General features: G+C 41.7%; 1 protein-coding gene across 2 annotated transcripts in view; it reads left to right on the forward strand.

Annotated features, from left to right (window-relative positions):
* Positions 1-15,652, forward strand: part of sik2b (salt-inducible kinase 2b) — a 61,134-nt gene that overhangs the window by 29,200 nt on the left and 16,282 nt on the right. For both annotated transcript variants that reach the window (XM_085380648.1, XM_085380649.1), the window contains exons 4-7: positions 5,941-6,102; positions 11,866-11,990; positions 12,470-12,593; positions 15,137-15,363. In XM_085380648.1, the coding sequence (XP_085236774.1) occupies positions 5,941-6,102; positions 11,866-11,990; positions 12,470-12,593; positions 15,137-15,363 (638 nt within the window). The remainder of the gene's footprint in view (positions 1-5,940; positions 6,103-11,865; positions 11,991-12,469; positions 12,594-15,136; positions 15,364-15,652) is intronic.

Consider the following 15,652-nt stretch of genomic DNA (forward strand, 5'->3'; position numbering starts at 1 on the left):
TTATGTTACAAAGTATTGAGTTGTATTTTTGTTATTGACCAAATACTTATTTTCCACCCTGATTTACGAATAAATTCTTTACAAATCCTACCATGTGGATTCATGGATTGTTTTTTTCACATTCTGTCTCTCACAGTTGAAGTGTACCTCTGGTGCAAATTATGGACCTCTGTCATCATTTTAAGTGGGGGAACTTGCACAATCGGTGGCTGACTAAATACTTTTTTGCCCCACTGTATCTGATCACCGAACCCACTACAGTATAGAAGAAACTACTTCTGGGTTCTGCCTCATTCACAAGGGGTTGCCAGAGTGGGTAACTTCATATGTTTTGGGGTGTTTTTTCACCAGCTGCCCTTCCTGGGGGATTTATATCTACTCCCGGGATCAAACCGGGAGACTTTCCGTTTTAGACAATGTGTAAATCACTATACCAGGGATGTCTTACTCATTTTACATCCTGGGCCATAGACAGTCCACTTTGAACTTAAGTGGGCTAGACCAGTGAAACCTGCCTTTTTTTTTTTTTTTTCCCCGTGTAAAGAAGTCTAATTGCATATTTAATCCCTGAGATGTTTTAATATAAGAAAAAAGAAGTGCAGTTTCACAGTACATCTGTTTTTCTACTTGATAAAATGCTGCCATAGTAAATAAAGTCTGTCAACATGAGTCTGAGAAAGAAATGTCCTTTTTACCCCTCATTGGTAAATTGTCGTCACCCTGCTAGGCAGACGGCGTGGACACCTAAGTTTGAGAACAAGGTGATGTAGGATTTTGAAATGATACTATATGTGCAGCTACTGAAAATCTCAGAAAAGCTTGAATCTCGTTGACCCTTGACCTTGAGGTCAAGGTCAGAGGTCTAGTTTGCTGAAAATCTTGTGAATAGGATAACTCGAATGCAGCGATGTAGGATTTTCAAATTGTGTGTCTACTAGGAGATTCACATTGGCAATCACCAGCAATTTTTACTGTAAAAGGCATAAATTTGTATAGTGTGTATGGTAATATGGTGAAAACCAAGAAACCTTCTTTTATTTTATTGTTTATTTGTTACTTATTTACCACTCTGTAGTATGAATGGCCATGGGGGAGCGCTTTATCAGTCAGAGAAGCTGCAAAACCCGTGAAAATACATTTAAAAGTCCAAATGTATGCCCTTCTTCACATTTTCGAAAGCCGCCAAACGGGTTAGATTGGAGTCTTTGACAACCGATTCTGGCCCCAGGCCTTTTGTTTGACACCCCTGCACAGCACTATGGAGCCATTCAAAGGGTACTTCAAAATACACATACCTACATTTTTGATTTTTGTTTTTTTTTTAAGGTAATTCCAACAAATGTAGGTACAAAAGTTTGTTTCTTCCTTTTAAAAATAAGTATTGGAATAAAGGATTGCCAAGACATTGGTATTACTTGATCACCTAATCCAACCCTGAATGTGTTTTTAAAAACACATGTCCTAGTTAAATAACCAGTAAGTTTCAATGGGAGGGGCTTACAGTAAATAGGTGGAGTATGTAGGTTTAAGATGTGGGCTTTGTTTCTCCAGATAAAACAGAGGTGTTATTTTTATGTGTGTATTTATAAGTATCCAAAGAAGGACAAGTGAGGTCAACTATAACCACCAGAAGCTGCAGCTGATGTTTGGCTGATTGGTACTTGGATGACATGGCATTGCTCTGTTCCAATTGGCTCTGTTCCCCTTTAACCCCTTTGGTGTGCCAGTATTAAATCAACACAAGCATCCATCACCGTGCATATAGATGTGACTTTAATGAGGCCGTCGTATTTAAGTGGTTAGGGTATCAGTTACTGATGTGGAAACAGAGTGTGCGACCGTGTGCCCCATGTCCTCTGCGCTCACACACACTCGCATGTATACACGCTCCCAGCGCCTGGCCCACGGTGTTATCTGAAGTCTGTCCAGCAAGCCGGTCTGTACCCATGATGTTGGTCCCCTTCAAACCTGAGCAGCTGTTGAGAGATTTAGCTCCTCACGCAGCTCTCAGCAGAAGTGGAACACAGTGGCTTTTGAGCTGTTCCCTAATACCCCTATGATTCATACTTGTTCTGTTCGCTTTCCCAGAATGCCACTCTGCATGCCTCACTGTGCTGAGGTCCTTACCCTCACCAACATTGTATCAGTGGATTACTCATCCTTCCACTGGGGCAACATGCTGCATAGTGTGTGTGTGTGTGTGTGTGTGTGTGTGTGTGTGTGGTACAGTGTTGTTTGCTTAAACAGTAATGGCTTGTTTTTCCAGTGTGACTGCAGAACAAGCAGTAGCAACACCGTGCTGCTGTTCATACAGAGCTAAGATACGCTTTAGTGTTCAGCGTTTGGTTTGTTGAGCATTTCAGTGTAAAAGCAGTCAGGCGGTGTTCTTTCCAGAGCTGCAAACAATAGTCAGTTGATCAAGCAGTCATTGAGAGAAATTAATCTGCAGCTGTTTTAGGCTTTAAATTGATTTCTTTCTCTTGTTTTTTCTTTAACAAAATTACTTTTACACTAGGTTTTGCATGAAGAAGAGTGTGCAACACCACAGGAAAAATAGAAGTCTTACCTGTCTCTGTAATGGCTGCAAGGAACCCTGCTTTGACTCTTTACCCCATAAAGATGACCTTCCCTTCCCTTCCCTTAATGGCGGGTTTTGACACCTAAGTACATATATATATATATATCAATAAAGATGTGGTTTGGGTGACCATTAGAATAGTTTCTGTGCTTTTCCAAGGGTAGCTACACAGGCACAGACAACCCTCACTTATTTCTGATGCAAACCTCATCATTTTTGTCTTATAAGCAGGCCTGAAATGTGAGAGAAAGACCTTCAGTGTATCCCTAGTTGGTTTTCAAGGGGTAAAGAGTTAAACCAACCACTTTGTACAATTTTAGGCTCTGTAACAGTATGGCGAGTATTTATGTTGACCCATAAAGAAGGCTTTAAAGACCAAGAAAAGGAGAGGTTATGTCCTGAAATGGTTTTTATTTTAGATTGCTGTTTTCCACAGGTGCAACCTTGGACCTGCCCAACACATTCCCCTCCCCAGTGTGTTTTTTGATTAGCACCATTGCTTGAAAATTCCCCCATTCATTAAAGAGACCTACTCTTATGGAATTTGTCAGCCACTCGCTAATAAGGTTTTCTCATTCTGTTGCTATCTATCACACACAATTTTAATATCGGGGCTTTGAGATGCAGGGCTGTGTAGATGAGGTGTAGTGTGATGCACGATGGTGGCCTCAACACGTATGCTTTGAATATTTTATGTTTATTGACTGCACACATCTGAAAAAAGTCAACTAAATTGACTTTTAAAGAGGCTTAGTATGACTTTGCTGTGCCTGTAAGTACAGGGTGGGCCATTTATATGGATACACCGTAATAAAATGGGAATGGTTGGTGATATTAAAGTCCTGTTTGTGGCACATTAGTATATGTGAGGGGGCAAACTCCTCAAGATGGGTGGTGACCATGGTGGCCATTTAGAAGTTGGCCATCTTGGATACAACTTTTGTTTTTTCAATAGGAAGAGGGGCATGTGACACATCAAACTTATTGGTAATGTCACAAGAAAAACAATGGTGTGCTTGGTTTCAAGGTAACTTTATTCTTTCACGAGTTATTTACAAGTTTCTGACCACTTATAAAATGTGTTCAATGTGCTGCCCATTGTGTTGGATTGTCAATGCAACAGTCTTCTCCCACTCTTCACACACTGATAGCAACACCGCAGGAGAAATGCCAGCACAGGCATCCAGTATCCGTAGTTTCAGGTGGTGCACGTCTCGCCTCTTCGCACCATAGACAATTGCCTTCAGATGACCCCAAAGATAAAAGTCTAAGAGGGTCGGATCGGGAGACCTTGGGGGCCATTCAACTGGCCCACGACGACCAATCCACTTTCCAGGAAACTGTTCATCTAGGAATGCTCGGACCTGGCACCCATAATGTGGTGGTGCACCATGTTGCTGGAAAAACTCAGGGAACGTGCCAGCTTCAGTGCGTAAAGAGGGAAACACATCATCATGTAGCAATTTCAAATATCCAGTGGCCTTGAGGTTTCCATTGATGAAGAATGGACCCACTATCGTTGTACCCCATATACCACACCAAACCATCACTTTTGTTGTTCCAACAGTCTTGGAGGGATCCATCCAATGTGGGTTAGTGTCAGACCAATAGCGGTGGTTTTGTTTGTTAATTTCACCATTCACAAAATTTTACCTCATCACTGAACAAAATCTTCTGCGTGAACTGAGGGTCCAGTTCCTATTTTTGTTTTGCCCATTCTGCCACTGATGTTTCTTCATTAGTGACAGTTTTCTGTCACTAATGACCCGATTACTACGTTCACCGGATATCAACACAATTTCGATCCGCTCCTCACGTGTTAACCTCTTCAACATGTCAATGGCTGTGAACAAAGAGAAACCTGTAAATAACTCATGAAAGAATAAAGTTACATTGAAACCAAGCACACCATTGTTTTTCTTGTGACATTACCAATAAGTTTGATGTGTCACATGGCCCTCTTCCTATGGAAAAAAACAAAAGTTGTATCCAAGATGGCCGACTTCTAAATGGCCACCATGGTCACCACCCATCTTGAGGAGTTTGTCCCCTCACATATACTAATGTACCACAAACAGGACTTTGATATCACCAACCATTCCCATTTTATTACAGTGTATCCATATAAATGGCCCACCCTGTAGTTTATGTGCACACCACTGAAATGACAGCGACATGAAAAGGAAATCATATCAGGTATGTCTAACGAGTTAAAAGACAAAAGCAAAACATTGTTTTTATTGTCTCAATCAAATCAAGCTGCCAGTCTTCATCTGCTTCCTGATTACAAAAATGCTCTCTTATGAAACTGACCTAGTGGGTCTTCCCATAATTACATTCCTCATGATTTTGTGTTGGTGGGGTTTGTTGTGGTTGTTGTGCATTGTTGTCAGGTTTAGTTGCTGGTCTGTAACCATGCCAGCTGGAAGGACAGGCAGCAGAGTGTCCTATCTTGTTTGCCACTGAGTGTGAATTGAAGAGTTAGCAAGCTATCTGGACAGAGAGGTGTGAAGAGGAGCCCTGCCGACAGCAACAAACGCCACACTTTTCAAAGTTCACAGGGCTGTAAAAAAGAAAAAAACATCATACATCTTGTAAAATAGTCTGTCGAGACAAACTTCACACAACGGTAAGGGCAGAGGGAGAGCACACCATGAGAGAAAGGTCAGTGATCTGAGCGCTTGGAAAAAGACGCCGGCAAAATTTATGACTGTGGCTCTCCAGAGAGAGAATCGACTGTGGTTTCTTGTGTCTTTCTAAACAACCACAAACTCACTCTTTGGTCCTGCTGTGTGCAGAGTGTGTGCTAAGCAGATAAACTGCTAAATCCAGTGTTTTTGCTTCTCATTGGAAAAAGAGCTCAGTTTGTATTTATTTCAGTATCCTATTAAACCGACCCCTAACTTACAAGCTGAGCAGTGTGCGCTAATCTAGGCATTATATAGCAGAAGACCTGTTCTCGGAAACTTCTGTCTCCGCTTTCCTCGTTCCACTATGACAACACAGTGCATTCTTCGCTGTCAGCCAATGCCTACTCACGCATGCACACGCGGGGCTAGAGCAGGGGTCTCCAAAGAAAAAAATACATTTTGCATCTTGCTCTCAATGAGCTCACAAAACATGCTGTAATGTAGAGCAGCTGTAAGCTACCACTGGCACCAAGCCCGCACCTCATCAAAACCTATTATACTTTCAGCACAACCACTCGGTTGAATGAAGAAATTCTACTTTTATTGCATTCTTTTCAACTGTATAGTGATACCTTAATACGTGTTCGGAAGGCCTGTAGAGCCAGGTTATGTAATCAATTAAAAAAATGATATAGACTAACATGACACGTCACCTCTTTCCAATGTCTGCAGACTATCTGGCAAAGCATGGCCGTCTCAGTGAGCTAGAGGCCAGGAGGAAGTTCTGGCAGATCCTGTCAGCGGTTGAGTACTGCCACAACCGGAACATCGTTCACAGAGACCTGAAGGCTGAGAATCTGCTGCTGGATGGCCATATGAACATCAAGATTGCAGGTAACACATTGCACAGGGGACCCATAAACTCAGTAGATGAAAAATCCAGGATCTTCGCATGAGTTTTTGATGTATTGCCTGTCATGATCTCAGCGCTCGTGGAGTTCAGAAATGTCTTCACTGCCTGCTTAGGTCATTTTTTGCAGTGTTGAGAATTGGTCAGAGGTTGCTTGCAAGATAGCTGTTTGCCGACAGATCCCATGACAGACATCTTAAAAGCTTAAAGGCCTGTGTTACTTTTTCAAAACAGATAATCAGAGGAACTTAAAAATGCTTCCCTGGTGACTCTTGAGTGTAAAAACATGAAAAATGGAGGACAAAGTGAAGAACAGACCCAGAGGCAGATATTTGAGGCTAAGCTGTAAGCCTGTAGTACAGGCATCAAAGTGTAATTATTAAGCAGCTGGTGTTTAGAGCTAGCTTGTGGGAATGTCACCCCGCTGCCTTGTCCCAGAGCGGAGAAGGGGAAGGCTGGGGTAGTCGCAGGGACGTTCTTAGGTTTAATAGAAGAGGAGCTAGGGTGATGGGATTGACTAGCTGCTTTGGAGACAGAGTATCGGATAAGGGGATGAAGGAAGAATGATAAGGAGCGTGCATAGCAGGGTGGCAGGCCTTCAGTTAGTACCATGCTATGAGCGAGTCTGAGGTTTATCTGAGGCTTAATTCAGAGCTGATACTGAAATCCATCTAAGGTGAGCTGATCACATGAGAGCAGCTAAAAATACGAGTGTGAAAGGATACCAGACCCTGAATATGTGGTAGAGAAGGAAATGGCTTCCTGTCCTCAAAGGACTTCATATCATCAGCTTCAGGTAGTTGAATCAAATCCTTGTTTATGGGTGTGATAAATGCACCATTTTCTTTCTTCTGATACCAGAAAAGGGCAAAGCGGACAGAACTACAGAATAACTGTTTTCGTTGCATCATTACTCGCATCATTACTCGCATCATCCTGTCCACGGTTTCTCAGAAGGGTCCAAGATGATAACCTGGAGATGTTATTACCCGAGCAGTAATTTTCACAAACATGTCTGACTCACAGCTGATTGTCTGCACAGCAGATTAGATTTGAAGCAGGAAAACAATGAACAGAACATTACCTGGCTTGTGATTAGTGAAAATTTCTCTGGGGAGGACATCATCTCCAAGGTACACGCCGTGCTCCTCTTGACTACAACATGCTCGGACAAGTTTGGTAAATGGCACATGAAGTTTAGATGAGTACAGGTGTCAGATTTGCACTGTACATGGGATCGACTCGTGTCGAGAGAGTTATAGATGTACTGTTTTTTATACTCGTGCTGAAAGGTAATGGTTATGTTTTGTTGTTAAGTAATCAGATTATTTTCAGATCTTAAGGGAAAATGTGCTTGGCCTTCTGCTATCAGGGTGCTATTGATTGACCCATTAGTTTGTTCATAAAATGTCCTTAGTTTAGTAACAACCAGACGAGCCTTCTTCACAGCCTTAAGCAGGGCTGTGCATCTTGTGTAAACTTCCGTACAAGGACAAGTTATATTGGTGAAATACAGTCTGTAGTCACAATATGAATCGAAACAATGAAGGTCGTGAGACTGATTTCTAAAGAAGACGTTGCTTAAGTAGTTTGGGAAAATTACACTTTATCTTGCTTTTAATTGTGTTTCTGTTATTTCTTTTTATTTAAAATCTTAGTTATTGTGTTATTAAATGTTATTTTGTAAATGGGTCTCCAAGATTAACAAAAAAGATTAAAATTAAATTAATATTTATATTAATAAACATTAATTGTAATGCAGTGGTTGTATAGGTTTAAAATAGAGGTTGAAAGGTATTTTTAACTGACCACACACTCACTGTCAATCAGAAGCCCATTTAGCCTTTCTGAATCCTGACATGCATTCGTCAGACATTTCATTAGGTATACCTTGCTAGTACCAGGTTGCACTCTTGCTTTCAGAGCTGCTTTATTTCTTCGTGGCATAGATTTAAGAAGGTGCTGGAAACGGTCCTCGTGGGTCTTGGTCCATATTGACACGCAGCTACTGCAGATTTTTCCAGCTGCATCTATGATGTGAATCACCTGTTCCACTACATCACAAAGGTGCTCTATTGAGATCTGGTGATTATGAAGCCTTTCGGAGTACACGTTACACCGCTACCATCAGCGTGAACTGTTTATAAAAGGCAGGAAGGAGCCACAACCACATCTACGTGTCTAAAGGCACCGAGGTGCTGCCACGCGGTTGGCTGATTACATATTTGCATTAATGAGCAGTTGAGCAAGTGTTTGGTATTTTTGTTTGTTAAAATAAACGGCTAATTAAATCTTAACATAATCAACTCTTTTTCTATTTGTCGGCTATCCGTTTTGGCACTACTCTGAATGTGTACATCCAGACAAAGTGCCAATGCTTCTGGGTTTTTCTCTTCAGTCCAGTGGTGGCTTCTAAAGGCCACCTCTGGTCAGTCTGTATGTACCTTAACAGGTGATCAGTCAAAGAAAGGTCATTCTCCTGGTGGCTGCAGAGGAAAGAGCAACAGGAGCAGCGGGGAGTGCCCTTAATGTTTTCACTTCAAACAGCCCCTTTACATTCGAGTTGACAGATTGAAAGCAATGGAAAGAGAGGAGGAGGAATAACAAAAACAAAAGCAGGCATAGGCTGCTGGTTCAGAGTAGGCGAGAACGCCGCCATTGTGGTTAAGCGGGGAAATGCACGTGTTTTTGAGCTTTATTCACTTCACGTGTTTTGATCACATTATCCAATACATGTTGTCATATCACTAAAAGGCTTTCAGCAGCTATTTGCAGCTTCATTATTTGAAGTATCCACAATGACATTGCTAAAAGTGCACCACACCCTAAAGGTGTTTCATGTCTACCTCCAGATCAGAATCACCACTCTAAATGCTTTTTGACAAGAATCTGTTTAATTAATATTAAACATTAAATTAATAACAATGTAAAAAAAATATGAAAAGTCTAATAGCTGCATAAGATTGTTCTCCCAGCTGAGCCGAGGAGAGCACACCAAATTTTACAGTGTATGTCAAATTCTCAAAATTTCAACTTTGAAGTAAGTTGAAGGAAGAAATTTTATTTTCTTTACTTGCTACATAGAAACTTACAACATGCTTCATTTCAATTCATCAAGTTTAATCATGGGAGGAAAGTTAAAGGGTGAAAAATGTTGCAGGGGAAGGAAGCAATAAGTAGGTTCAAGAATCCAGTTCAGTGTTTTGGAAAACCTGATCTAGAAGAAAAAGGAGGATAAAGAAAAGCAGCTGCAGCTACAAGTTTACTGATTCTCCATACTGCTTAAGTACCTAACTGCATCATCATACTCTTATTTTGTTTTACACGTGCAGTCTTATAAACCTTCATAGGTTCTTGCCTGTAATCTTTTAGCTAATATTATGTTAATGTTGCCGTGCGCGACACACGCCCGCTCGTGCCCCGCCCTTTCTGTAGAGCTGGGACTGCTGTTTGTAGCCTGCAGCATGCTGGAGTGTTTGACGTCAACCAGTCTGTTCAGTATTCAGCTCCATGAAATGGGTCACAGCTTCTGACGATAAACCAGCTGCACTGCTCCGCTCAGCTCTGCCTGCATCTCACATCTCGCATCTCACCTTCGCAGCAGCGTCAGACAGCAAACATACTTGTAATAAACCCACAGTGTCACGCTGCTTTAGCTCTCATTTTATTCCAGCCGCACCTGCTGCTACCTGCATTGCAGTAATTAAACGGTTCGACTACACACACTCACGTACACACTCAAAGAGCCGCTCAGCTCTGTTCACGAGTTTACCCTTTGCTAATTACTTAAACTTGATTCCTACAGGTATTTAAGCTATAATCTACTGCAGCTTTCCTTGTGTGTGCAAAAAACAAAAAAACATTTGACAGCCTGGATTCTTCATCGTCTTCTTTATTTTTAAGCATTTTGCCTTTTAGAGGCACCATGCAGCAATGTTTGCTGTAGAAATGGCCAGTCTGATCACATTTTATGATGTAACTCTTGACTATCAGACCTCTGTACACCCACACAGCCTCAGTTTTTAACACTAAAACAATTTGTCACTACACAGAAAAAAGCGAAACCCCTAATAATTTACTTACCATTGTGTTTCTAGCGTTCTAAATCTGACTGAGTCATAAAGATTCTAAAAACTAGGTCTGTCCAGTTTATTTGTGAGAGTTTGCACAAAAATCCCCAGCGTGAGATCAGGAGGAGAGACAGACCCAGCCTCCGGAGGTCATAAGTTAGTGCACTCCAAAGTGCTGGTGCCAAGCCCGGGAGGGGTTTCTGGAAGGGTATAAAATCTATGCCAAAATCAAATATGCGGATCCATCCGCTGTGTCGACCCTTCGGGAAATAAGGGAGCAGCCGAAAATACCTCTCACCTATTAAAGTTAGAAATGGATACTTGGTTTGGTCTGGTTTTGATTTTTGTGAAGAAAACAACAAAGTTAAAAAAAACTGAACTTTAGAGAAAATTGTGTTAGCACAATTCTCTGAAGACATGGAGCTGACACAGCAAAAAATACAAATTTGTTGGTAATTAAAAGTCACATGATCCGTTCTGATTGTCTCATCAGTTTGAATTTGGCTTAAATTGGTCGATAGTTTCTTTTACATGGACTGCAAAGGATCGTGTTGAGGAATAGGGGGTTTGGGTCGCACACTGCTCATTGTGTTGTTTGTGTCTTTGCATGTGTGTGTGAACCCACATCACCTCCAGCCCCATTATGTAAGCCAGATTTTTATTTTTTTATTTTTAATCTCTTATTTATTTGTTTTGCAATACATTTTTGGTGTTTATGTAACTGTTTCGAATTATGGAAAAACGGTGGGGGTGAAGGGCTAAGTGAGCGTGATTGTCTGCTCCTGTGGCTGTCAGGCTCCGTGACGCCTTCCCATTGATAATGAACCAACTAAGCATGAAAGTATTTATCCATTGTTATTTTTCCGTTACTTTTTGCTCTATCAAAAAAAAAAAAAAAAAAAGAGTATTAAAAAGTCAATCCAGTCTCCAAGTTGATAAATAAAAATCAAATTCTCAAAACTAAGAAGCTATTTTTTTTTATTTGTATAAACTGAATTAGATCTGAATCTGTTAGTTGAGAGGACCTGAGGGATGAGAAGAAGAGAACATAGGTGAAAGTCATATTGACTCGTAAGAAAATAGGTTAGCTGAGTGATTGCAGGCACACATGTTGGCTCAGTGCAATTTGTCCGATTATGCTGCAGCATTTAGTTGGATGCTAATGAAAGGCAGACATGAACTTCAAATTTATTTTGTGTCCATTTGTTCCCCTTTTTCTTTTCTTCTGATGATTAAAATCTGACTTTTAGCCATTCTAGAGGGAACCAATCAGAGAACAGCACCAATTACCTCATGTCAGCCTCCAGGGGAGGTTACCTCATACAAAGGTCCATTTCGTAAATGTACAAATATGTGGATTAAACATTGCGTTATACAGAACTTGCATGAAGACACAAAACTATGAACTGCTACTCTGAGTTTTGTGCCTTCATGCTGAATTTGATCATTTATAGTTTTCCCATTTCAACATATCACATCCACACTGTTTATGGTCTCTAAGTGCCTGAACTCTTTTTAAAACATTATTTTTTTTTTTTTTTTTTTTACTTTTACGGTCACAGGGCAGAAACTGCTGGACAACAGCAGGATTTCTGTGTGCCATTACCAACTCTACAAGCCTAAATGTCTGAAACTATCTTTAATCTACTTACCGCCCTGATGTTTCGCCTTCTGCAGATTTTGGATTTGGCAACTTTTTCCAGCCCGGGAAGCCTCTGGCCACATGGTGTGGCAGCCCGCCCTATGCTGCTCCAGAGGTCTTTGAGGGACAACAGTATGAAGGCCCACAGCTGGATATTTGGGTAAAATGGCTGATTGCATAAATCGGACATCTCTTTAACACTTTGTTTTTAATAATTCCTTGTAACTGCATACCCGTGGATTGAATTTCCCTGTAATATCTTCTCAGCTCTGTTGCTGAGATTTTAAGCACCGTTTGCTTTAGTAAGCCACGTGAAGTCATCGGATGCAACTCATTTCTGAAAACGTTATTTATTCATATATTAGTGGACACAAAGTTTTGATTTCTTACAGTCAGCAGGTTTGGTTCCTGTCATGTCGTTCTGCGGTTACGTGGAATGTGATTTCCCAACCACAGTTTGTAGCCTCCTCTATATTGCAATCATTTACTGTAAGGTCGTGTGTGTGGACTCGTGCTTTAGTGGGACACGTGTGTCTGAGTTGTTTACATTTTTGTTTACAAGATTGATTAATCTACTGGTTGTTCTTTACTCCTATCCTCACCTTGTTTTCTTGTGGGTCCATTTTTTCATGTCTCCAGAGTATGGGGGTGGTGCTTTACGTGCTGGTGTGTGGTGCATTGCCATTTGATGGGCCCACTCTGCCTGACCTCCGGCAGAGAGTACTAGAAGGAAGGTTTCGCATCCCCTACTTCATGACTGAAGGTAAGACGAGACGGCCTCGCTTTTTCCTGCAAGCACAGATGCATTTGGTGTAATGGTGAAAGACTTTCGGGTCTTCTATACAACAGCATGTAGTCAAATTGAGGAAAAAAAGTCATTAAAGTTCTTGGTAGGAACACTGACGCACAGACGAATAGATCACGCTTTCCTGTTTGAGTCACTCCTGCAGCTATAACCAGTCAAGAGGTCAGTCAGCATTCCATCGATTTGAAGGGGATACAATATGAAGCGTGTGTGTGTGTGTGTGTGTGTGTGTGTGTGTGTGTGTGTGTGTGTGTGTGCGTGCATTCAGGCTGCAGAGTGAGTCAGTTCGGCTAACGGTCTCAAGCAGCCCTGCTGTTAGCGGCTGTGCTGGCTGGCTGGCTGTAGATTGAGTCCAGAGCTGGAGCTGTTTATGTAACCTGGGGAAGAGCCAGTGAAGCCCTCCAGCAGCTTGCCTGTCTGTCCCTCTGTCTGTTAGTATGTCTGCCTGACTCATACCCTCTGTGAGACAGCTTCCTGTCCGTCTGTAGCCTTGTCTGTTTCTTCTGTCTGTTTCTTCTGTCTTGTTTCTCTGTGTCCCATCTGCACGTCTGAAGCAACTTCTCCGCAGGGGTGTGTGGTTAGAGAGTCGACCAGACTTTTTTTTTTTTTTTTTTTTCCCCTCCTCCTCCTCCTCCTCCTTGCTGTTCGGGACCTTGAAACAATTAAGACATACGGGGAATGTAGGAGTGTAATGTCAGCTCCCTGACCAGACTGACACTCGAACCCGCCTACCCACCCCCAGTTCAGCCCCTGTTCTGCGAACAAGGAGAACATAGTGTGCTGATTTCTTTATCCAGAAACGGTCCGTCTTATTTCCTCCAGTTGCTCGCACTGGCCGACACTATAGTGCACAACACAGGTTTGGACCACACACTGTACATGTTGTGGTTAACCTCATAGCCAGCGACTTACTTAGTGACTTAATATCTGTAAAAGATGTCATTTTTTAAGGCTTGTTGGCCTGTTTGAGTATTCTTTGGTCAGCAAAAACTAAGGTCATCTTTTAAATGCTAGGTTTAGAGGGCTGTCATATTTACATGTAATAGCTACCTATGTGTAGCTGCTTCCCTTTCTTTAGGGCAGAACACCATTGAGCAGAGGAATGTGTGTATGCTGAGGTAGCATAGCAGCTTGTAATCGTTCTGTATGTTCAGTCATGTTTGATGGTGGTTAAAATATTGGGATATTACCTGTGAGATAAAAATCAATGATATCTAAAACGATTACTTGCTCTTAAATCCATTGCAGTTCTTCTTTATTGGAAACTCTACACGACTCCAGCACTGCAAGTGTTAAAACTGGGATTGTTCTGCGGTTAAGTCATGGTGGTGTAAGGCACTGGATAAGAACAGACTGTCGATCAGGCAGTCAGCTACACGGGCATGCGTTCTCACCCCCTTTACATGTAGTCTGACCTTTCCTGGTGGTTAGCAGAAGCTCACCTGTAGCAACAGGCAGAGACTCAGACAAATTGTAGTGCATTGTGCCGCGTTTTATTCAAAATGTAACTTTGTAACTTAGCAGCTGCACAAGCTGCTAAGTGGCCACAGCGTGTAGTAGAAATGCATTGAAGGACGTGCTGGTTATGCACATAATGAGGAGAAAATTGAGTTGGCTGCACTACCAGGCACGAGGTAGAAGGGGAAAAAATGTGAGATGTAAGCAGATGTTAGTAGATCAGCAGGGCAACTGAGAAGAATGTGCAGCAGGGAGTTAATGTTAGCAGACAGGTCCTTGGGCTCTGTGTTTGTGAACTGCTGAGGGTCTCTCTTCACAGGATATCTGCTGAAGGTGATGGACGGAGGAAAATGTTCCGAAAATCAAATTCTGTTTGAAAACTCGATTTTGGCATATTTGTATCTGAGATGTTTGTTTGCTAAAGTAAAAAGATAATATGAAAACTACTCCTGAGAATGTGAAATACTTCAGTCGTCATGTTTTGATTTTTTTTTTTTTTTTAATATAAATGCTACAAAATAGGAGTGATTAATTTCAAAAATAATAATGACCAATTGCAGGGCTTATTTGATGAAAGCTTGCCTGTTTTGCTTTAAGATTACTGCAGTCAAGTAGATGTGTAATGTTGCTGTCTGGTAGGCAGGAATGCACTGCAGGCAGTAGGGGTGCAGTCAGGCCAAAGCAGCACAGCCAGGGGAGCTGTAATCCTGTTAAGAACCCAGCTGTGTCTGACGTCAAACTCATCTAGCCTCTAACTAGAGGTGAGGAGCTCTCATTAGGAGGGAAGGAAAGTAGAAAGGAGTGTAGTCACGCTGTTCAGATGTGACGGCAGGAGAACCTAAGAAAAGAACTTAGCAGATTTTAAGCTCTTAAAGTGTTATTTCTGCCCCACTTCATCTGGGCTACTTTGATAAGGGCATGAGGCTTTGAGGCTTTGCGTCATTATATTTACAAGAAGTACTTAGCATTAACCAAACATAAAGGAACATTTTCTGATCATAAAAGAAAAAATCCTGACTGATTGCTCTTCCCATCCCTCATAGACTGTGAGCACCTCATCCGCAGAATGTTGGTCCTGGACCCGTCAAAGCGTCTCTCTGTGGCCCAGATTAAGGAACACAAGTGGATGACTCTGGATGTTCCTATACAGAGGCCAGTACTGTACCAACAGCCTCTGTCCTCTGAGGGTGAGGCCGGTGTAGGAGAATACAGTGAACAGGTCCTTCGGTTGATGCACAGCCTCGGTATCGACCAGCACAAGACTATAGAGGTAAGAACAGAACAAGAAGGAAGTTGTTGTTTTTTTTCTTTAAGTTGAATTATAGTGTAAATGTGTGAGGTTTAAAGGTCATGTCTTTAGACTGTGGAGGAGGCGATAATAATGATAGTGGACAATAGATAAGCATAACTCTAACTTTGCAGGTAACAGATATATTTCACTGGGCTGCATGATAAAGCTGAGAGTTTAGCAGTAAACTACTTAAACTGATAAAAGTAGGGGGGGAAAGGGTTCCTCATTGTGATCCAAGGAAAGATTTAATAGTGGGTCCATAATTGGG

The sequence above is a fragment of the Rhamphochromis longiceps genome, linkage group LG14, assembly GCF_057381845.1.
Source record: "Rhamphochromis longiceps isolate RC_006_pf linkage group LG14, R_longiceps_female_GT1.1, whole genome shotgun sequence".
NCBI classification, from domain to species: Eukaryota; Metazoa; Chordata; class Actinopteri; order Cichliformes; family Cichlidae; genus Rhamphochromis; species Rhamphochromis longiceps.